The 23,243-nt window shown below is 39.5% G+C and overlaps 3 protein-coding genes across 6 annotated transcripts in view; 1 reads left to right on the top strand and 2 right to left on the bottom strand.

The window, feature by feature from the left end:
- The window catches only part of ccdc93 (coiled-coil domain containing 93), a 28,173-nt gene extending 15,493 nt beyond the window's left edge, over positions 1 to 12,680 (bottom strand). For 2 of the 3 annotated variants that reach the window (XM_042702941.1, XM_012819798.3), the window contains exons 1-11: positions 8,070 to 8,267; positions 5,619 to 5,732; positions 4,025 to 4,119; positions 3,810 to 3,921; positions 3,490 to 3,588; positions 3,333 to 3,389; positions 2,751 to 2,851; positions 852 to 894; positions 678 to 758; positions 540 to 590; positions 175 to 261 (exon numbers count right to left, since the gene is read on the bottom strand). In XM_042702941.1, the coding sequence (XP_042558875.1) occupies positions 175 to 261; positions 540 to 590; positions 678 to 758; positions 852 to 894; positions 2,751 to 2,851; positions 3,333 to 3,389; positions 3,490 to 3,588; positions 3,810 to 3,921; positions 4,025 to 4,119; positions 5,619 to 5,732; positions 8,070 to 8,165 (936 nt within the window). In that variant the 5' untranslated portion in view covers positions 8,166 to 8,267. Of the gene's footprint in view, positions 1 to 174; positions 262 to 539; positions 591 to 677; positions 759 to 851; positions 895 to 2,750; positions 2,852 to 3,332; positions 3,390 to 3,489; positions 3,589 to 3,809; positions 3,922 to 4,024; positions 4,120 to 5,618; positions 5,733 to 8,069; positions 8,268 to 12,661 lie in introns of those variants that run through there. The other variant, XM_042702943.1, reaches the window with a different exon arrangement.
- A 281-nt stretch (positions 12,681 to 12,961) lies between these two features.
- Positions 12,962 to 18,825, top strand: uchl3 (ubiquitin carboxyl-terminal esterase L3 (ubiquitin thiolesterase)). 2 transcript variants are annotated; one of them, XM_012819827.3, is made up of 9 exons: positions 12,962 to 13,099; positions 13,320 to 13,331; positions 13,859 to 13,987; positions 14,991 to 15,147; positions 15,458 to 15,543; positions 15,628 to 15,675; positions 17,385 to 17,460; positions 17,636 to 17,694; positions 17,937 to 18,825. In XM_012819827.3, the coding sequence occupies exons 1-9, from the start codon at positions 13,058 to 13,060 to the stop codon at positions 18,018 to 18,020; spliced, it is 693 nt and encodes a 230-aa protein (XP_012675281.1). In that variant the 5' UTR covers positions 12,962 to 13,057; the 3' UTR covers positions 18,021 to 18,825. The 2 variants fall into 2 exon arrangements, with proteins under 2 accessions (XP_012675281.1, XP_031417118.1); XM_031561258.1 differs by lacking the exon at positions 12,962 to 13,099 and having other exon boundaries at positions 13,327 to 13,417.
- Positions 18,826 to 22,222: 3,397 nt separating this feature from the next.
- The window catches only part of vwa8 (von Willebrand factor A domain containing 8), a 67,726-nt gene continuing 66,705 nt past the window's right edge, over positions 22,223 to 23,243 (bottom strand). Inside the window, exon 45 of the mRNA XM_031561231.1 lies at positions 22,223 to 22,743. Within this exon, the coding sequence (XP_031417091.1) occupies positions 22,635 to 22,743 (109 nt within the window). The 3' untranslated portion in view covers positions 22,223 to 22,634. The remainder of the gene's footprint in view (positions 22,744 to 23,243) is intronic.

The following is a 23,243-nucleotide window of genomic DNA, read 5'->3' as shown; positions in this document are numbered from 1 at the left end:
GTATTAAATGACAATCATATGCATACATACATATGCACAGGACTCAAAATGCAAACCCAAGTATTAAATGACAATCATATGCATACATACATATGCACAGGACTCAAAATGCAAACCCAAGTATTAAATGACTTTTTCTTCCTGTGAAGAAATGAAATGTGGGGGGAAACTCACCTTCTCAGCATATTCACAGGCTATCTGTTTGATCTCCTCAGATTTCAGTCCAACAATCTGACCCACTGTGCTTGCTGTTAGTCTCCCCTACCAAGAAACAGATATGGGTTGGTTTATTGTTTGGAGGGGGAGATGTACGGTTTGGGGACCCCCCCAACACTAAAATAACATCAAATATGTTTTTGCTCTGCTTTTCAATTAATAAATATAAATACCTTAAAAGAGGCAGGGTCTCACGACCAAAATGTGTTGACATTTCACAAAACAAATCTAAAAACAGCCCCACAGCCCTGGACAATCCCACTTCAGAGTGAGTGTGATACTGTTGAAATGTTTAAATGTTTCATTCTGAAAAAATTCAAAACCTCTTCAGTTGTCATGCTGGCCATGCTGGTCATCAGAGTTCTAATCCGAGTCTGTAAAACAAAACAAAAGTATGTAAGGAATAATGGAATTATGAAACACAAACTCAAAGATATTGAAAGGAATCCAATTCCTCAGACCTCCTCTGCAGCCTGCAAGTCCTCGTCTTCAGACAGCTCAGTCATGCTCACTTGAGCCTTAAGCACGTTCTTGTCCTCCATCTGTCAGTGAATACAGTATGTGGCACACATTTAGGTACCAGTAAAGGTAACTTAACCATATCCATTTGAGAACAAAAGCACAGGAATACTCACCTTGCCCTTTTCGTTCTGTGTCTGCTTGCTATACCCATAACGCCTAAGGAGAAGATTTAAAAGGACATCAGACCACAAAACTAGCTAAACATGCTCAACCACAAGCAAATACAAAAACATTATTCATGCCCCACACACCAAGAGAACATGACAAACACATGACAGAAATGAGAGTTAGTTTGTATAGAGGTAAGTTTCAACATAGGGGAGACCAGTATCAAGTCTAGTTTCAACATAGGGGAGACCGGTCTCAAGTCTAGTCTGAGGCTGCACAAAACACCCAAGTCTTCTCTTTAAAATGTTCACTTGCTCAAGTTTTTCTCCTTATCTTAATCTTATACTTAAGGAATCCCTTAAAGTGTGTTAAACTGTTGCACAAAAGACCTTAGCAATCAGTGTAAGGTAAACAACTTAGGGTACCTCTGACCATCTTCAGCGCAACATGGCCGTGTTTATGGCAATAAATGAAGGAACTGAACGTATCCCAAGAACAGTGTTTTGCAACCGGGACGACCCAATGGATACATAGGTGTAGGTACATTAAAGTGTTATTACCCCCTAAAGTGTTTGGTGGAGATAAGTTGTCTTTTTACTGTGTGTAAGTTTGAAAGATATTCCTAACAAGAAAACATGTTAGCAGGACCATGGGGACCTCCCTCAGGCAGACATAAGCCACAATGTAACATACCTGGCCTAAACAGTAGCAGGAAAGGATGCTGACATTCATAAATGACACCACGGGATGGAACATGCAATGTGTTAATCAGAACTCCAAATATTTTCATTGCCATTTAGAAGGCCTATGTTCTAGGTTTGTTCAATCCCTTTCTAACTTTGCTTTTGGAAAAAGTGATAGTCCCATTATGTTATAATATAATGTATTTCTTTCAGCAGAAAATATTTCTTCACAGTTCTGGTGTGTCTTTTTCTATGGATTATATGGAAGTTTGCGGACACCATTTTGGACCACTGTATATAAGAGGTCCTCAGTGTGCAATCTCTGCTGAATACAAGCAATCCATGTACAAATTCCCCCTTCACCCGCACCACACCCGTGACTAATACACAACAGTGTTGGCTTTCAAATTACAATTCAATTCACAATACAGTTCACTTACAACTCATAAGAAGCTTCGTGTTTCATATGATACGCAAAGTTAAAGGGGCATTGGCATTGTGAGAAACAATTCCTTTCAATGTTTTACATTTAAATGGAATATGACATAAATTATACAACTTGAAAGAGGTGATCAAAAAAGGAGAGCACAGAGGCTGAAGGAGCTTTGTGAACTGGCAGTAAGCTCTATTAGTATATATTGAGTATCAACAGCTGATGCTTTGAGCGGCGGACTATGTGGTAGTCCATGTTTGACTTGTGTGTCCACTTTGACTGATGTGCCTATTCTATTGACAAGTTCCTGTTTGTAGCGCAAATATTTCAGTACAATGTGTTGGCATTCATCACTATAAATGTGGTGTAGGTGCATTGGAATTCACTAACAATAGTTAATCTGTGTTCATGCATGTGTGTGCTTTGGAGAGGTGAAGGGTTATGGGGGACATGTGTGTGCTTTGGAGAGGTGAAGGGCTATGGGGGACATGTGTGTGCTTTGGAGAGGTGAAGGGTTATGGGGGACATCGAAAGTAGGCAGCTTAGGGACGTACGGTTGGTTGATCCATGTCTGTTTATGTACATACATGCAACTGCCCAAACAGTTCAACATGTATACCTGCCTTGGCAGACTCTGGAACTATTCTAAACAGTGGTCATATAATCTTCTGCATCAGAACTCTTCTTTTCAAACATCTTTTAAAATCTATTAACCATTTCAAACAAAGCTAGACACTAGTAATTCCAGATTGTTGTGCAAAAGTAAAAGGAAAATGATCTTCCATTACCTTCCATACTCCAGCAAGGTAGAGTGTACCTGGGACTCTTCATCCAGCAACTCCCCAGCAACACACTGCCTTTTGTACCTCCTCTGGGGCTTATACACATCCTATAGCAGACAGGAAGGTTTGGATTACTGCAACATGGCCCTACAACTGTCGTCCCCCCACATACAGTGTCTTTATTTTCCAGATTCTGCATTTTCCATTTTTGATGGATTGGTTTTTCAGGTTTAATTATGCCCCACCACCACCACCACCATCAAAAGCTAGGCATATGGTAGGCCCACATAAAATATCACCCAACTTCAAAATAAAAAAGCTTCCCTTTTGCCCTTAAGTACAAGGTGATACGCGCGATCATACATATCTAAGAATGTATTTTTAACATCTGATTTATCATCTGTGCTTTGGAAAAGTTCTTTGATGCTGCTTATCTCTTTCGTCAGACACTGTCTTTGTAGAAGTGCATCAGCAAGGGAATGACTGCCTGACTGCAATACAATATGTCAGCCACAATACTTTTGTAATATGACAGATGAGTAGATTTTTTTGTCCTGTGCTTGTAAGGCAAATGCAAAGGCTACTTACAGACACATCCTCAACTGTTTTAACAGCTTTGTTCTTCCTCTGCACAAAGGCCTCATCCTGTTATGTATAAAGCACATTGCAAGGGTTAGAATTGTAGATTTCTGTGCTCTGTACTCTGACATACAATGGTCAACAAGCATACCTCACAAGGACTCACCTGTGGGAAAGTGTGAGATTTCTGAAACTGGGAAATAGAGTATACACGCACATAGTCCCCCATCTCTTCGCGAGTCTCAATGGCACGTTTAACCAACCACTAGATATGAAACACAGCATGGTTTACATGGCAGCATCGACAGCAATGTTTACAACAAGTTAACTAAAATGGTTGGTAACCAACAGAATGAAGGCACCATAGACTTGTCAAATTCAAATCCATGAACTACAGTTTCTCTAGACCGACAGCTGATAGTTCAAAGTGAATGCTGAATTGTAGTCCCTTTTAAGAGTGTTGAGCAGACATGGTTACTCACTCACCTGTACAACTGGGAAGATGTGGATGAAGTCTAAGCCCTGGATCTGATGCGGTTCCAGACGATATGGACACATCATCTTAGGCATCACTGACACAATCTTTTCTGTGAGGGCTCTTGGAAGAAAAAGAGAGAAATATGAGACATGATGACTGACGAGTACAGTGACATACACAGAGGGGTGAACTGATTTCAGCTGGGGTCTAGCAAAACACTTACATCTTCTGGCCAATGGTTGAGTTTTCCTGGAAGAGCAGGTCAACATCAATATCAAAGTTACATGTTGTGATGCACCAGGTCATCCCTCCCACCACCTGCAAAGTAATGAGCCAATTTAAGTAGTAATCACTTAACTAGCTAAAAGCCAACAGGCAGACACAAATGACCCGACTTCCTCATTAATGCATTTTGGCATTGATTTGGCAATGTCATGCTGTAAAGGATTTCCAACCCGGCGCACAAAACTACATGGCAAATAGCCTGGGCAGCTAGCGAACACCAGCGGAGTGTTTTTATCTCTTCTTGACATGACATGATATACCATCAAAATGAGCTTGAGGATTTCAAATAAACTAGCTACTACCAAAAATATAGCTTAACAATTGTAGAACCATGCATAATGTTGCTTTAAAGAGGCATTACAGAGTTTTTGTCTCGAACTAACTGATTTACTGTGTTCTAATTGATGTGTGTGATATACTAAGAGAAGTAGTGCTGCAAAAGCGTTGTGTGTGTTTTTTTTTTTTTTTTCATCCTACGTACAACAAAAAAATGTTTAACTCCAAAGAAATACATGTCAATGTTACTGGAGAGAAGACTATCAAAGTAACATAAAATAATTCCGAGATGAAAAAGCGCTGGAGTGGGAGAAAATACAAACTATTACCACAAACAGACACTGTTTTTCTAGAGGTCGCTATTCAAACCCATCCAAGATGGCTGCTGCTGAGCTGTCTCCCTGTCGTACCCATGTTTCCATAGGAGTTTCCAACCAGGATCGCAAAACTAGTTTAAATTATTTAGCAGACACGTTTATCCAGTACAACGTTTGAAAAAAGATAGTCTTAATTATATTAACAAATTCTAATAACCATAGCAATATTAAAGGGGCATTATTTTGCCAATTCTCACAGTTTTTGGCATGAGACATACGCATTTATGTTATCTCTATGGAGTTCGAGTAGTTTCAAAATTCGTGATTAGCAAATGTAATCCTGATTCCTATTCACTATCTTATTTATTTACAGACTAAGAGCGCGCATTTACAAAACACACGCCATTTCCACTGTAATTCAAAATTACTATGAAGCTGTGGTACAAATGCTACAGTGTATTCTGTATACAAACATAAGTCAAGACATCTGAATTTGTTTTCATTTAATTGCAACTTCCATGACAAATGAATCAACATATGACCAAACAGCATTTTCAATAGATAAGTGATGCGCCTTGAAAACCACCAGTCCTAGACAAGACAATGTTCATTCAAAACTTGGTGGTTTGAGAATAATGATTGTGCACATATTTTAGATGGTACCTCTCACCATTTCTATAGTTCATTTGCTGTGAATAAATTGGAGCTGCTGTTTAAAACAGTTCTATGAACCCAATGTAAACCCAGGTGCAACTCTTCCTGATTAATACATTGCAGTAAGTGATCAATACAAATACAAGATGAATTGTGAGATAGAAGCCTATAGGTTCCACAGTTAGGCGTGTACGCTATACATAAAGTACTGCCTACAGCTATACATAAAGTATTGCCTACAGGGCTAAGTCCAGTTCCAGAGTGAGTAGATGGTTCCTTTTGTACCTTGTCAAATGGAGACAGCCCTTTAATGCGGGCTCTAAAGTAACCAGCTGCCAGCAGAAGTTCAAGAATCTCTGTGAGTTTGACATTCTGTTCCTCGTCCTCTCGTGTCTCAACCTGAAATGTAGAAATGAAATATTAATATATTTAATTACTCATATTTAGCTGGATGTTAGTATACAGGCCTACTTACATAAAACGCAAATATGACAATATTCAATGCAAACATTTCAGCTCATAGGCAAAAAAGGGCTCCAATCTTTCACTGAATGGCCACATTTAACAAACCTTTTTTTTTTCACTGTATTTGAATGTCATTTTAAAATGAACCAACTTGCTTAAGAGCAAAATTGAAAAGAGTACTATGGTATTATGTTGATTTTACTCCCTATTGTTGTGGCTGCAATGAGACCAGACATGGTGTTGTATTCTGAGTGAGAATACATTGTTTACTTTATTGAGTTCACAATTTCTTTTAAAGATGCGATTGAAAAAGCATTTAAAAGGAAGAAGCTTAAGTATGCGGAACTTGTAGCCGAAGCGAGGCAATGAGGTTGGCAAGCACACACAAGACCAGTGGAGATAGGTGTTCAACGCTTTGTGGCTAAATCAACCACAACAGATTTTGCATTTTGGTTTGAGGATGGCCACTCAAAGAGCTCTAAAGGAGTTGTCTGAGGCTGCTGAAAAAGCAGACCAGTGATTGTGACTGAAGCAATCACAGACTACTTGGGGTTGTGAATTTACCTAAACGAACACAGAACATTTAAAATCTTGTCGAGGTGTCTGATGAGTATGGAGGGGGGTGGGTCTGGGACGCCAGACATCACTGGAGGTATTGTGGGCCTAAGTACTGCGGATCCCAGGTACAACATGCAGTGTGTGTTGTGGCTGTCACCAATCAGATGTGCGTTGTTGTTCTAAACTGCTGCTCAGGATCTATGGTTCCAGTATTCATTTGTGGATGAACTGCTGGAAGCAGCAATAAGAGTAGGTAAATAATAATGTTTACAGTTAAACTGGATCACCTGTATTCATCCCGGACCAGCAGGCTCAGGAACAGCTTCTTCTCTGCGGCTGTCAACCTGTTGAACTCTGCACCACGGTGATAGCCCCCCCTGGCTACCCCCTCACACTCCTTCCTACAGTGACTGTATTCCCCCCTCTACCCTGGCCTGACTGCCACACACCTCCCTCCAGCCACTGAACATTTGCACTAAATTGTTCATTTGTCTATATCTATTTATTTAAAATTGTTGTCCATATCCTTAATCATCGTACTTATATCTTATCATGTCTCCTACCTCATTTATAACTTCTACTGCCACTTTCACCTGTACTTCACCTGCACTTTACATACTGTATATCTATATCACATCTGCACTAATCACCATTATTGCTGCTCATGTTCTTACTGCTCATACCACTTATATCTTATGTCATACTGTATATATCCTATTTATCTATATTTATATTACCACTTTGCACATACTCTGCACTCTTCTGCTTTGCACTTCTGGTTAGATGCTAACTGCATTTCGTTGCCTTAGTACTTGTACTCTGTGCAATGACAATACAGTTTAATCTAATCTAATCGAATTAAACTGGACGAGTCCTAAACGTTTCTGGTTAGTGTTTTATTGCTAGTCACCAGCAAAACTAGTAGGTAAAGTTAATAAACCACACAAAAGGCTTGTACAATTGTTGCAGTAATCTCCCTCTGTGGCATTTGGGAATCCCTATGCTCATGCATTGAAGGGTCACAGAGATGCACAGATACAGACGGAGCTACGACTTTCATGTCCTGTTCGTTCATTTCACTTGTATGTCAGCTGCGCGGTGCGCGAACCGTTCCGGTATAAATTCCCTTTAAGATGTCGCGCGTGGTTAGCGCATATGCAAAATGAACCAGCTGGAGACATAAGTCACGGGTCTATCGGTACGCCTCTCTATGACGCTTCAATGCAGAAGCATAGGGATTCCCATTTTGCACAGAACTCGTAGAGGGAGATTACTGCAACAATTGTACTAAACGTTACAGTTTCGCCCGATGGAGACCTGACGGTCAAAACTTTGCATGTAGTCTGTGCCAAAACGTTTAGTAGAGATGAAAAAACTGTTCCATAATGCAGCTCAGACCGTCTTTTGCTACCATAACCAATTACGTTAACAGTTAGGTAAATGCTTGTTTTCGCCACTGACAGGCTCATAAATGATATTATAAGGGTCTGACAACATGGAAAGGATCCCTACAGAAATACACCAGCGTCTGTTTACCTTAATAACTGTTAAGAAACTCTAGAAAATGACTGTTTTTTACAGTCTCTAACGTAGAACCCCATTCAATGCTAGCTAGCCAGCCAGCACACAGTCCTAGGGCAACTCAAGCAGCTGCTGAACACATTTCTCGCTATTTTAAAGACTATTGCTTAAAGGCAGCAGAGCTCTTCTTACCTGAATAAGGTTGCCTTCTTGGTCATACTGCGCTCCGATCTTTGATCCTGTCCTAACTCTCTGGAACACCGAAGTGGCTGCCATCATCTGTAGCATGGGAAGTAGCGACGATATGGCAGTGTATGTTGTCGTCAAAGTAAAAGTCCAATCAAGAGACAACAAGACTTCCGATCACCCCGAAAACCGTAGCAGCTTTACACCAGCCTAAATATTCCTAAATACGACATCCGGATTTTGGCAATGTCAAAAGCCGTTGAAAACATGTCAAAATAATAGTCAAGTCTAAAACTGTTACTACAAGACCCTCGTTACGAACGGGGAGTGTTGAAAATAAATGTAACTAAAAAGCCAATCATAATTTGCATGTCGTATTTATGGTGACGTAGATTCTAATTTGAGACAGTGAAATAGATATTTCTATACTATATATTTCACTGTTATTTTGGTTATAATCTGCTTCGCTAAAGTGTTAAAAATTTGACATGTAGGCCTACATAACTAAGAAAAAGGAGTGAGTTCACTATTTAATTTTTTTATAATAATGTCCACCTATTGTAACCTATTGACCTCTATAGGTTAAATTGTTAGGCTGAGAAAACAAAAAAATGTACCTCCTGAATATATGAGTAAAATGTCTTTATTAGAATGTGTAGAACATGATTCTGAAATAAAAAGTGGGGTATTGTCGTCCGTGTGGCATACGCAGCTTTTTAAGTGTGTGGCCTATTGACCTTTACAGGCATAATTGATATACACTGATGCTGCAAAATTTGTAAGGCTGACAAAACAGAAAAATTGTACCCCCTCAATATAGGGGGGACATTTGTTTAGTGTTTTGCAAATATTCTAGGCACTGCAAATTGCTGAAACATGGATATATCTTCAGTAAGGGTAACAATCCTTCTTAAAGTTCTTCTATTTATTTATTTGTACTTCATTATGCAGTGACATACAGTAAGTGCAGTAAGAAAGGAGGTGGGCTATGTTTTTAGTTTTATGGTGAGATATTTCTCTGAACAATTGCAAAATTGGTGTAGTTTGATAAAAAATAGAAATAAAATTTAGTGGAGAAAAACCTCCTTCACTTCTTAGTTAGCTGACGCACTAATTGGCCATCATGTCTCGTCTCCACTCCCAGTAATAAGGTGGCGTATGTTAGCCCGTGGGTTGAGGGCAAAACCTGTTTTGTAGCCTTGAATACGTGCCAGCAGCAGCTCTTCCATTGAGCGTTGTGATTCCTGTGTATGCCCGCGTGCGTCATATAAATGTTAGTTATTTGATCTATTGCATTGAATCTCTTTACCTGACGATTACACGCCTTTGTTGATTAGGCAGTGAGATGGTCGGTTTCTAGTTTGTTATGCATTTGACCGGCTTTCTCACTGAATTGACAGACGTGACCTCGGTCAAGTGACCTTAGGCAGCCGCGAGTATTCGTTATTGTTTATGTTGTGGTCGTAGTAATGTGTACTCAGAAGAGGTTGATATGAATTCAATATGCAATGTGTACATGTATTCTTTGTGAATTTATTATGTATTAGGCAGTAACTTTATTTATCTAAGTATTATGAAGTCATGAATTGTCAAGATGGAGTGTGATGTGTGCCAAAACTTTTCACGTTAAGTGCGTCACATTTCATGTTTCTTTTTGTTCTCCTTATTGTTACAGAACATAATCACCTATCACTTTGGACATTTAAATAAACCATCCAATTGAGGGTTAAGACTATAACAAATGTGCCTGTGTCCTCCTCCTTCCAATACATCGACCATCTGACTCTGGTTTACCTGCTCACCTGTCACTTTTCAAAGTATCCCAGTGTAGCCAAGAGTGCTCACACTCATACTCTTAGGCTATGTACATACAAATCCAACGTTTCAACCAATCCTTTTTCGGAACCGGTACTTTTGTTTATCTCGTAAACGCGATATTGTGTCAAGAAATGTTTGCGTAAACATGGAAACGCTGAAGCGGCTGAAAACGCTGTAGTATATCTGCCAGGCCTGTTGGTGGCACTGTAACGCTGCTACAGACAACAGAAGAAAACGGAGAAGAAGACATGGAGCATGCGCATATAGTCCGCCATTGTTGTTGTTGTTGCTGTTATGAATTGACGCAGCAGATTCATGGTCGTCCGTTTACGGATACACGGAGAGCCCTCTCCGTCATGGCAAACCCCTCTCCATGCACCTCTCCGCAGCCTGACGTGCACCTCCCAAATTTTGTAACTGTCTCCGTCTATCCCACTGTTTACCTTGTGGGTAGTAGTATGCCAACATTAGATAGCTGGCTCAGACAGCTCGCAAATCTCCTTGGAACTTATTTTTCAGTTTAAATAAAGTGTTTTTTATATTGCAAAAAAAAGTCAAACAAACAACTTCTATATACAAATACGACCATCAACGGAGTTTGGTCCGCCGCCATCTTTTTTAAAAAAATTGCTTTTCCACACCCACAACCGTCGGAGAATCATAAATGAAAACAAGTTTGTCGAGGCAACTACGTGACCATGGAGAAACCGAGTCGTAGAAGTAGAACCAGCCAAAAAAAGTGTAATTTTCATTGGCGTAACCTAGGCTATGGTAGGTAATGATCAGCTGGCTCACAACAACCTGGTATTTCTGCATTGTTTGCCCTCTCAATGAAATGTTTTATTTTAGGCTTTATGTTGATAAGCAGTGCTGTAAAAGGGCTGTGGGAAATATGTCGACAAATGGCACATGTGTGACTCACATCTACCTAGACTCACATCGGACAGCGACAACTGCTACTTCATTCTGCTGTCAGAGTTGATGTTTTAAAATCAGGAGAATTGTTAACTTGGAAAGGCCCAAGTTATAACATTTGACAGGGGGGCAACACTAACAAAATTAGGAATGTTTAATATTAACAGCATAGGTTTAGGTTGAAAACTGAACTTTAAACTCTGACAGGGCCCTTTGTCACTGGGGGCCTCAGGCGGTTGCCTACTTTTTCCTAATGATTAAGTCCACCCCTGCCCTGGTGATCAGCTAATCAGTTTTGTTCTAGAAATAGAACATTTGTTCTATTTCTACGAGGTGGGCTCAAATTATCGGAAACATTATCGGTCAAAGCCTTCTCTGGATTTGTTTGATATAACGTGACAATAAATGCTAGCAACCTTAAACAGGGTAAGTAATCCACTCACTGCAGCATTTCTGTTCGCCCAAACAAATATTTAGCTAATGTTGTATCAGAATTGATAAAGAGAATAGTTCACCAAATGGTTTTGTTGTAAAAATGTAAAACACAGTAATCTGAAAGACTAGATGAAGGTCAAAATGAAAACTAGAAAATGCATTTCCTGAAGGAAATACTAGTGCATGAAATGCAAAAGGTAAGAAAGGAAGAAGAAAAGAAAGAAGAAAAGAAAGAAGATTGAAAGAAGGAAAGAAGAAAGGAAAGAAAAGTGAAAGAAGGAAAGAAGAGTAGAAGAAGGAAAGAAGAGTGAAAGAAGGAAAGGAAGAAGGAAAGAAGAGTGGAAGAAGGAAAGAAGAAAGGAAAGAAGAGTGAACAAGAGTAACTATGGATAAAGAGATAGAGTGAAGAGGGAAAATATTGAAAGAAGGAGAGAAAAATGGAGTGAAGCAGAGAGATGGAGTGTGAGAGAAAGTAGACTGAGAGAGATAGAGAAAGATGGAGAGATGGAGAGAAAAAGAGTGTCTCTTAATATTCCTAGTTATACAGTTGAATGGAGAGGGACAGAGAGAAGAGGAGCCTTGGAACCTTGGCGCAGGTGTCAGTGAAGCACAGGTGCAAGCCAGTTTAATGACCCTATTATGATGTCATAATGGCCCAATGTAAGTCAATGGGAAAATTTGTATTAGTTTTTCTTTAATATCTTTAAAAGTATAAAGTTTAGAAAAATTAAAAATACATAGCATGAGTGTCCTTACAAGACCTACGCGGCAAAGTTTGAACAAAGTTTCTAAGTTAAGCGGTTCGAGCTGAATTAAGCGCAGAAAATCGGTAAAGAGAATAACTAGAAAATGCATTTCCTGAAGGAAATACCAGTGCATGAAATGCAAAAGTTAAGAAAGGAAGAAGAAAAGAAAGAACAGTGAAAGAAGGAAAGAAGAAAGGAAAGAAGAGTGGAAGAAGGAAAGAAGAAAGGAAAGTGGAAGAAGGAAAGAAGAGTGGAAAAAGGAAAGAAGAGTGAACGAGAGTGGCTGTGGATAAAGAGATAGAGAGTGAAGAGGGAAAATATTGAAAGAAGGAGCGAAAAATGGAGTGAAGCAGAGAGATGAGTGTGAGAGAAAGTAGACTGAGAGAGATAAAGAGAAAGATGGAGAGATGGAGAGAAAAAAAAGTAGAGTATGGAAGGTGTCTCTTAATATTCCTAGTTATACAGTTGAATGGAGAGGGACAGAGAGAAGAGGAGCCTTGGAACCTTGGCGCAGGTGTCAGTGAAGCACAGGTGCAAGCCAGTTTAATGACCCTATTATGATGTCATAATGGCCCAATGTAAGTCAATGGGAAAATTTGTATTAGTTTTTCTTTAATATCTTAAAAAGTATAAAGTTCAGAAAAATGAAAAATACTTAGCATAAGTGTCGTTTACAAGACCTACCTTTGAACGAAGTTTCTACGTTAAGCGGTTCGAGCTGAATTAATCGCAGAAGTCGGTAAGAAGAAGAAGAAGAAGAAGAAGAAGAAGAAGAAGAAGAAGAAGAAGAAGAAGACGAAGAAGTATAAGACGCCTATGAATAACAATACAGGGCAGTTCATGCACTGTAATCAACAATAAAACCATCAAGAAAACAGGAGACAACTAAGTCTTAACATTTGCAACTCCCTTCATGACGTGAAGGTGCGAACGGAGTCGAAGTGGGAGGGAGTGCAAGTGTGCGTATTAGAATAGCTCCACCCTTTAACTGCGTAAAAAGTTTCTCACCCTTCATACTTTGGGCCCCATGTGCACAGGCGGAAGTGCACTCTATAGTTAAAGGCATTCTGTCTGCTTAAAATGGAAGGCCAGCGTTGGTTACCACTGGAGGCGAACCCCGATGTATGCATTTATGTATTATTAACTTAGCCACGTCATCAAATCGTATATTTTTCAGAAGAGAGTTAATACAACCTTCTTATTGAAGCTAGTTTAACTGTCCTTCGTTCATGTTACCACAATTGTAGTTGCACTCTAGCTAGCGATAGCTAAGTTATCTAGCAATCTGTCTATTCCGGTTTGTTTAGGATATTAATCAGTGTGTTTTGTCTTTGTCTTTCAGGTGATGAACCAGGTACGTTTCGACTGGCTTCGGTAAGACGCACATAGTTATTTGGAACCGAAAATCGAGACGTGGAAAATGTTTTGATTGAGTGAACGGTAACGTTAGTTTCCTCACTGGTACTCGTTCTTTGTCGTTAGCCTCTTATCCAACGTTAACTATACATGTAGCCTGTCAGCTAACTATAGCCAACGATGCTTACCTGCTGTTGAAAACAATAAAGTTAGATAGGTCACTGAAGAGTGATACAATATTTGCGTTGCATCATTTACGAGATAAATGTGTAAGTACTGTTTAGCCAGGTGTCTTGCAAACGAGTTCAGGTAGCTGACTGACGTTAGCGGATAGCTAACCAGCTTGGCTGTTTCGTTAAAATGACTGGCTAAACTAACTTAACTGATGCAAAGTAACGTTAGCCATTTACAAATGTAAAGAACACCGACTTAACACACTACACATAGTTATGTAATTATACTTTACGTTCAACACAAGTTTATCACCTCCATAGCATGGTAACATTTTTCACTCCTGTTTTCAAGTTTCTTCGGCAGTTGGGTTTGTTACCAACATGGCAGTTTGGAGATGTGTATGGGTTGGACCCAGAACTTCTCAGCATGGTTCCGAGGCCCGTCTGTGCCGTTCTGCTACTGTTCCCTGTTACAGAGAAGGTAACTTGGCCTCTGTCTCAACCTGTTTCATGTCATTGGAATGATCCTGGTGGCATCGATACATCTTTTCCCCTTAACCCATTTAACGTTAGTTCCATAGCTTAAACTTTGAATTCCTTCACTATCAACAAATCTTCAAAGTCCTGCTGTTAGAAAGTACATGGTAGTAGATAATGAGTTCCATAGAAGGCGATGTGATGGATGCCCACCTGCGTGGTTGGATGGCATTTGAGTAAACATGACATTTGAATGTGTTGGTATATACTGTGTCATGCAAATAGTGTGGAGATTTCTCTAAAATAGTTGGCATCTACATTCCCATGTGAAAAGGCTTTAGAGTTAGGATGGGCAGGGGTGTTAACAGCCCCCTCTGCATATGCACGATTCAAGGCCATTACCCCTTCCATTGATACTACAGTGACAGTCAAAAACGTTAGGTGCTCATTTACCTGTTCATATGAATCATGGAGTGATTTTAGGAGCTTTTGTGCGTAGCATAGCATAACCAAGCCCTTACAGGATCACTTCAAGTGACCAAAACAGTCACTGTGGCTCTGTATGTTTTTGCACATATTTCAGCACAACTTTTTTGTTATTTTGACCAGTTGTCATTTTTCTTCAAATAAATGCTCTAAATGACAATATTTGTATTTGGTAGAAATGTTGAGTAGTTTATAGAAACTGATCATTTTGAAGTGGTCTCTTTTCCGGAGCTCTATACAACATACATACTACTTGCAAAGTTTTCAAAAAGCATGTCAGAACCACAAAAGTGCCGAAATCTAGCCCTGAACTCCTCAGGATTGAGGAAATAAACACCTGGGGAGTTATGGGAAGTTTTACTGTATGCACCATTGTGTACTGATTGTGTTTGTCCTCTTGAAAACAGTGAGTCAAGTATCTCATTGTATGGAATGCTGTCATCACCACTTATAATAATAATAATAATAATAATAATAATTTATTATTTTGTGTTTCATCTCTGTCATTTTCCTATGTATAGTATGAGTCCTTCAGACTGGATGAGGAGAAGAAAATCATGTCAGAAGGCCAACAGGTCTCCCCAGATGCATATTTCATGAGACAAACCATTGGCAATGCTTGTGGGACAATTGGATTGATCCATGCTGTGGCAAACAACCAAGAACGCCTGGAATTTGGTAAGTGTATCATGGTTTTTGACATGTTTTGCCCAATGTGAAAAATGGCTAACACTTTAGGTAACATGTTATACAGACACATATTAGTTGTGTTAATGGTAAAGTGCCTAATAAAGTCAATAAAGGCATCATTGAACAGTTATTAGGCCTGTATTTGCCATTTTTTTATTCTCAATGAATGTAATTTATTCTTGGTACATCCTTGATAAGAATTCCAGTCAAATAATGTGAAATCAGCTTTACAAGGGCAGTTGTCTGGCTATGTCCCCCTGCCGTCCGTTTCTGCACTAAACTAACTAAATCTGTTCAGAATCAGCCTCGCCCCTGAAGAACTTCCTGTTGCAGTCATCCAAGTTGAGTCCAGATGAAAAGGCGGTTTTCCTTGAGAAAGATGAGGTATTGGAAACACTCTTCTTATTTCAAAACGTGTGTTTCAAAACGCTGAGCAGCAGTTCATTCTTTTCCTTGTGATATTTACAGAGTATACGTGTATCACACGAGTCAAGTGCACAGGAAGGACAGACCGAGGTAAGATATCTGTTTAGATTATACCTTGCAGAGTGAAAGTCAAACCAAATTCTGTCAAAAAAGTGCTTTTCCTGACTAAATTGAGGAAACTAATTGAGAGACTGGAGGTCTGGGATACGCTATTTTAATATTTGGCAAACTTGGAGGTGGCTATGTCAGAGATTCAAAGCAGATGAAACATGTCACACTTTCACTTCACACAAGCTTGAAGGCTGAAACATTAGGCTACTGAGTGAATGAACTGGTAGGAATCAAATCTCTTCTCTTATTTTAAATTAAATAAGGCCTACCTTAATCCTCTGATTAGATCAACTTTTCCCCCTTTCGCCCACAAATGTTTGGCTTCCATGAACACATCCAGTAAATTGGGCGTGGGCGGGCGAGGGAATCAGATCAGAAACAGCCACGCCAGCATGAATATATGACACACTATTAAACTGACTGTCCCCCATTGACTTTAGTCTGTGAAATGCCATTCTAAACATGTGTTAATACAACATAATTCATAGATAAACATCTACAAGCACATCTATACGGTCATGATGCCTTATGAATAATGAAAGGTGGGAAAACGTCCGAGACAGTAATTGACAATAGGATAAGGTTCCTGAACCAAATATGTGCTAAAGTTGCGGCTCAAGAGACTAGTTAGCCACTACTTACTGCTCATCATATGCAATCGAATCAGCCTATTTGTCTAGGTCAGTTCAGAAAACAAAGAAGAAGTCTATTGGTTGATATTTAATCAACCTGTCTTTTAATTGTGATGCTTATTTGCAGATTACCTCATAGGCTAAACTGATTTTGTATCGATTGACGTTGTATTACACAGCCAAATATTCCTGATGTACAACCCACCTAGCTTAGCAAAAAATTTACATGGGATAGTATTTTGAAACGGTTTCTCTCTTTTATTGTGAGCAAAGGTTCTGTAATATGCGTGTAACATAAAATTGATTTGATGAAAGCAGCCATGACACAGCTACAAGTTCATCATCAGAAACTAAACGCCACCCCACAGCCTCACCCCTGCCTCCACTTCCAAAATGTAGGCCATCTCAGTTTCAAAATGTCAAAAGGTTTCAGCTCTCAGTTTCAAAATGTTCAAGGTTTTCCCCAAAATAAAGTTCGGCCACTGTCTCTGTGTATTAACTTCCTTTGGAAGAAGATGCAGACTCAGGTTTTCTTTTGTGCATCTTGGAACAGCACACTTGCACTTCTCCCCGACATCTCCGTCAAAAAGCGCAAATGCAGCCATTCTACATACACATCCTACTGCTATTGCTAATAATACAATTATAAAGACCTGACATGAGAATTGTTTCACATCAGAATATGTCTTTCTAAATCTGAATGTTGGCATGGATTTTTGTATAAGCAAATGTTTTATAAATGAGGCCTCTAGACTTGGGGTGTAGCATTGATTTCAAATTCGTGGCAGTTTCAAGTTTTGTAAGATTTCGGGCTCACATTTTGGACTCTGCGCCACTCAAATGAAAGTAATAGTTTGCAACTATTTTTAGGTGTGGCCGGAAGACATTTCAAAGTTAGGTGTGTGGGTGACAGATTTCTCTGCCTGGCATTTGATTGCAATCATGTTAACTGTTGTCTGTTTGGAATATTGAGTTGAAGATTCAGTCATTTAGCAGTTCAGATATGAATACATAATGTTTCTGGAATCATGTTAAAACTGTGACCCCATCTTTCAGGCCCCAAGTTTAGATGAAAAGGTGGATTTGCATTTCATAGCTTTCGTAAATGTTGGAGGTCATCTATATGAACTAGGTAAGACAAATATTTATTAAATACAAATATTGTTTACACCACTCTGAACTTTCATTTAAAAGGGTTATGTATAACTAAAAATGTTTTAACATTCATTTTTTAAAGTAGATGTTCAACATGCTGTTTTCTGATGGCCTGAGCAGAAATGATTCTCCCAATATTACTCTTTTGACAGATGGGCGTAAGCCTTTCCCTATCGTTCATGGGAAAACCACAGGAGACACTTTTCTTGAGGTAAGGGCACAAATCCTAATTTACATTTACATTTAGTCATTTAGCAGATGCATTTGTCCAAAGCGACGTACAAGGGAGATTGGTTTAAACCTAATACTAAATACTTTTCCTGTAACCAGAACAAAAAGTGATACTTAGTGAATATTGTGAATAGTGACATGTACAGTATTTGGCTGGTTATTGTCATGAAAGGGGGAACTGTTTGGTAAGTTATCTCCTGTGCTTGTTTGTTTGTTTACTAGGATGCCACAGAAGTTTGCAAACAGTTCATGGCACGAGACCCTCAAGAACTACGTTTCACTGTTGTAGCCCTCTCCAAAGCATAACATTTGCCACTGAATTTCAAACCACCCAGAACAGAATAAAAATAAAAATACTGCCTTTCATTGTTGACTATATTAGTTAGGATGTTCACATTTTTATAGAAAAGAGATTTGACAAAAAAAAAGTGATCAACTGTAAGAGGGAAGGTCAGCATTACTGTGGTCTTCAATGTGTGGCCTCAAATGAATTGGTCTCCAATGTGTGGCCTCAAATGAATTGGTTTCCAATGTGTGGCCTCAAATGAATTGGTTTCCAATGTGTGGCCTCAAATGAATTGGTCTCCAATGTGGGGCCTCAAATGAATTGGTCTTCAATGTGTGGCCTCAAATGAATTGGTCTCCAATGTGTGGCCTCAAATGAATTGCTTACTGATGAGCAAAACATTTAACTAGTAGATTTTCTAATGCAGGGGTTGTACTTTTCACTTTTGGCTAGTCTTTAAATTTGTGAGAAGTTCATCTCCCACATTTCATGACTTTTGATTTGAAGCTGATGTGCCATTTGATGGTGATCATTTTGCTCTCCATTTCTTATTACAGTTATGATTTAGGAAAGATAATACAAATCACTCTTTTTTTTTTTTTTATCCTTTGCATTTAAATCCCCCCAAAATTATATTTTTTGTTAACCCAAATACAAACCAACTGTAGCATGCAAATAATTTGGCAAGAATGCTGTGACATCCTTATTAAACCTGATCGTTGAAATGCTTATAAACTGTCAAAGGCAGATGGGTGGATGGTCCCTGTTCATCCAGGATGTTAATGGAATGAAACTGAGTTAATAAAATGTTCTTCTTAAAAACTATTCTTCCTTTTCACTCAACAGAAGTTTGTATTAGTAAAAATGATCGCTCATTACCATAGTGTTATCACATGAATTGCTCTGGTTGTGTCGACAAAAACATTTTTTTTTTATGAAAATGTGCATGTTATTGGTTTTACCCATCTCATGTATCCAGAAAACATGTTACTACATCCATTTGAAAGTGGATCACTGAAGCATATCTGAGGCACTTTTAATCTTCCACCGTTGCTGCTCCAGCGTCGGTGTTGGTGAATAGGCATTTGGGTACCATTGGTTAAAACTCGCAGAATCTGGAAGAATTTAGCGTGCCATCTTCAGCCCCATTGCTCATGTCATCGCCACTCGTATCCTACAACATACATTCATTATTTTATTATTAATGTTATTATTACAGAGACAGAGAGTCTCGCTGACAACTACTCAACTACTTTATTATTTGGCATTACAAATAGTTAACAGAGATATAACCAGCACAATAAGACAATCAGGCGTACAAAAAATGACAGCCTACACATAATAAGACGACACAATTCAAAATATTTCAGGGCATATGGATGCAATATAACATAAGGCTCCTTGCAGCTGTTGCATTACTTGAATCTTGTATGGTATCTATGCATTGTTTAGGTTGAAAGCATAGGGGAGGTTTCAGGTACTGACGTTCACTGACAATTTACTGTATGTTTTCATAGATGGCAAACATTCGTAGGCCTCTTCTGCACACCCACTGGGCATTGTTTTGTCTTTCACAGTCCAGTCAATCAGCTGTCTTATTAGTGTATTCCAATAGTCGAGAGGTTGTGCATTGACATATGGTATAGTGGTGTGTAAATCAACAAGAGGCCTCCCTGAATATACAGCACTCATAATGCTATCTATGGATGCATAAGACGGTATTCATGGCGACAGAATCAGAAACCCGGACATTATTGTGCAGCCAGATCCTAATTCCATCCCTGCCGTGGCCCATCAGTCTGCTAACCAGCTCATCCACACGCTCCCTCCCACCGTCGCTAGTCTTGTCCAGATACCCCCCTCATTAGCTGGTAAACCTGACCAGATAGTATTCAAAATGCTGCCACTAATGAAGTGAACCTCTTTAACCTGCGCACTAGTCAAACTAACAGGGATATCAGGCTCAGTGTACTGGAGTGGTGGCAAATGTGACAAAGGAGTAGAAAATCGAACCCAGGACCACCTGAAGTACTACATGTCAGAAGGCCCGTGACTCTTGCCAGGAAAATCCATGGCAACTAAATACTCAAAAACACTAGAAATTATAGAAAGATGAATATACATTTATATACACTGCTATTTTGCATCACAAGATATACACAAAAATATACTTTTTCAAAGTTAAAGGCTATTGAAAAGATACCAGCAACAGATGAGAGTCAAGCAGCAGCTCAGCAACAGGTCCAGGTCCAGATCCAGGCAGCAACTCTGCCTGTTCAGCAGTAGCCCAACACACCAGAGTATCACAGCACCAGTGGAACAGGAGCATGCGCTCTCTCTCTCTCTCTCTCTCAGAGTATCACAGCACCAGTGGAACAGGAGCACGCGCTCTCTCTCTCTCAGAGTATCACAGCACCAGTGGAACAGGAGCACGCGCTCGCTCTCTCTCTCTCTCTCTCTCTCTCTCTCTCTCTCTCTCTCTTTGCATTGTGTTTGGTGGAAATGAACTGACGCCACAACCAGTCTTGGTCTTGCTGGACGGCACACAAAAGAGCGGGGATAGCATCCAACCGCTCCTGCTGCACCGCTAGCATAATGCAGCGCAGGGACCACAATGTTGTGTAAAAGTAAAACAAATAATAATTACAATATGCAAACTCAGTACAAGATGACAACTACACTATTGTTAACACAAAATACAAACATTTAGCAGGAAGACATAAAAAAGACATTGTCCAGGCAAAGTAGCGTTTTACGACAGACTAATTGTAAAATAATTTTATTCAGCATAGATAATTTCTATGAGGTGTCCAGAACAACATACTAAAAGTCCTAAGAAATCCTAGTTGAGGAAATATGTTTAATTCTCATCAATCTGAGATGTGTGCTAATAATGCATGGCAAAAATACACCTCAAAAATGTAATTTTTTCCTTTACTCCTATCAAAATGAAACTTTACACAATGAAAGTACCCATGAAAAGTTAAAAAAAATGTATTACAAGTTTCTTTTGAAATGAATTTGAATATGCACATGAGCTCCACACTTATTGAATATGTCCATAGGCAGAAACACCATTCATATGTATGACAAATACATCGGCCCATCCAATCATCCTACTGCCAATGGGAGATGGCAATGCTGCTTTTAGACTGGCCTCTAACCTGAAAACTGCCTGGCTTGGTAGTACCTGCCAGGGGTATGGTGTTTCTGCCTATAGAATTAGGACATATTCAATAAGTGTGACGCTCATGTGCATATTCAAATTCATTTCAAGAGAAACTTGTAATACAAAAAAACTGCTGCAGGACCACACACAGAAGAGGCAGAGACCAAGCAATACCAAAAGAGTAGGAATGAAACTGAATTCACACCCACACCCTGCCCCCTACTACTGTCCACCCTACAGAGGGAATACAGGAAGAAAAGCACAGAAATGGCATGAACTCAAAAAGAAAACACGAGCCAACAGTGGGGAAATTCAGGAAAACACATTTAACGCAGTTCCACTAGCACTCCGGCCTCCGACGCCTGAGGTTGTGGGTTCAAGTCTGGTCTGCTTGTCTACACCACGCAGAGGAGATGCTGAGGTGATGTTGAGTGACTAATCAGTATGGTGATGTAGTGATAACAATTGACATGTCTCTTCATTCACATATGTGTTCTTTTATCCATACATGTTGTACAACATAATTATTTCACAATTTCCTGTGCGCTGTTACACTAAGTATACTCTGTTGAACAATACACTTCACATTTTCTTGTGAATGCATCTGTCGTTCTTATAATCAGCGTATGGGCAAAGGTTAGGGATCCTCTGCTGCTGTTAAGCTATCACAAAATGCATGCACGAAATGCATCTCTAATTCCCATTAGCCATGTGGGATATGCACTCTGTGGTGATGTATTCCGGGCCGTAACACCCTGCAAAAATGAAAGAAAAGCTTTCACAGCATGACATAATCAGCTGTATCACCAAATGACACCAGTTAGCATTTTAGCAAGCTTGTATCAGTGCCAACTGGACTGGACTGGACTGGACTGGACTGTTGGTGTTTTGTGCTTAGCTTGCAGGTAGTTTACTCTGTAGTTCTAGACCAAAACTCCTACCTGCTGCTTTGAATATATCCATCAATAAATCCTTATATCACCATTTATGCATTTATCAACACATGTATGTAATTGTTTATATATTGCATGATATATTGACACATCTAATGGAACAATTAAATATTTTTTGATTTATTGAATGATATATTAACACATTTTTTTGATACATTTTGTGATATGGCCCTCTTAATACTCCATCTGTGCACGTGTGGGTAGAGTTATTTTCAATATTTTAACATATGGATTCATGTCATTTACACATCATGAGTGTGTTAGGTGTATTATTCATGTACATCATCTTCATTAAAAAAAGGTTTACAACCCTAACCCTAGAAATTGTAAATTGTTCAGATAAAAATGGGCGGCAGCAGCAGCAGCAGCAGCAGGTATTTCAAGATGAAACATGCATGACTAGGTTTAGGCTGGTGTCCACAGCTGAGTGCCCAAGAGTGAACTTCAGGGTGCTGGGACTCTATGGAACAGACTTCAGGGTGCTGGCACTCTATGGATCAGGCACAGCCACCTCAGGCACTTGACAACATGGTGGACGTGAAGATCTGCTGCAAGATCTGAGGGATCTGCTTTGTGTCCATGGCAACGAAAGATCGTCCTGATGGCAGCGTTCTCTGAAGCCTACAGATTGTGGAAGAGAAAGACGAGATGTTTCATATTTCTGACCCAAAAATATTACATGGTCAACTGCTGCAATTTCCCTTTGGGGATCAATAAAGTATCTATCCATCTATTTCCCTTAGGGGATCAATAAAGTATCTATCCATGTATTTACCTTAGGGGATCAATAAAGTATCTATCCATCGATTTACCTTAGGGGATCAATAAAGTATCTATCCATCGATTTACCTTAGGGGATCAATAAAGTATCTATCCATGTATTTACCTTAGGGGATCAATAAAGTATCTATCCATTGATTTACCTTAGGGGATAAATAAAGTAGCTATCCATCTATTTACCTTGTTAAAGTGGCAAGTGGCAACACATTTACAATGCCTGACATGAGTTAGGCAAAAGACCTATTGGGTGAACAGGACTAAAACAGGGTGCACAACCCCGTGTCAATACTGGGCAGCAGCCTCACGCAGAGGGCCTCGGGATCATTGCAGGGAGCATGTCA

The sequence above is a fragment of the Clupea harengus genome, chromosome 2, assembly GCF_900700415.2.
Source record: "Clupea harengus chromosome 2, Ch_v2.0.2, whole genome shotgun sequence".
In the NCBI taxonomy this organism is placed as follows: Eukaryota; Metazoa; Chordata; class Actinopteri; order Clupeiformes; family Clupeidae; genus Clupea; species Clupea harengus.
This window is presented reverse-complemented; position numbering and strand designations above follow the sequence as displayed.

Excerpts from the sequence above, each read along its gene's own strand:
- uchl3 (XM_012819827.3), top strand. The coding sequence starts at position 13,058 with ATGGAAGGCCAGCGTTGGTTACCACTGGAGGCGAACCCCGAT. Across the intron at positions 15,544-15,627 it reads TTTTCCTTGAGAAAGATGAG|AGTATACGTGTATCACACGA; the intron begins GTATTGGAAACA and ends TGATATTTACAG. Across the intron at positions 17,461-17,635 it reads AGGTCATCTATATGAACTAG|ATGGGCGTAAGCCTTTCCCT; the intron begins GTAAGACAAATA and ends CTCTTTTGACAG.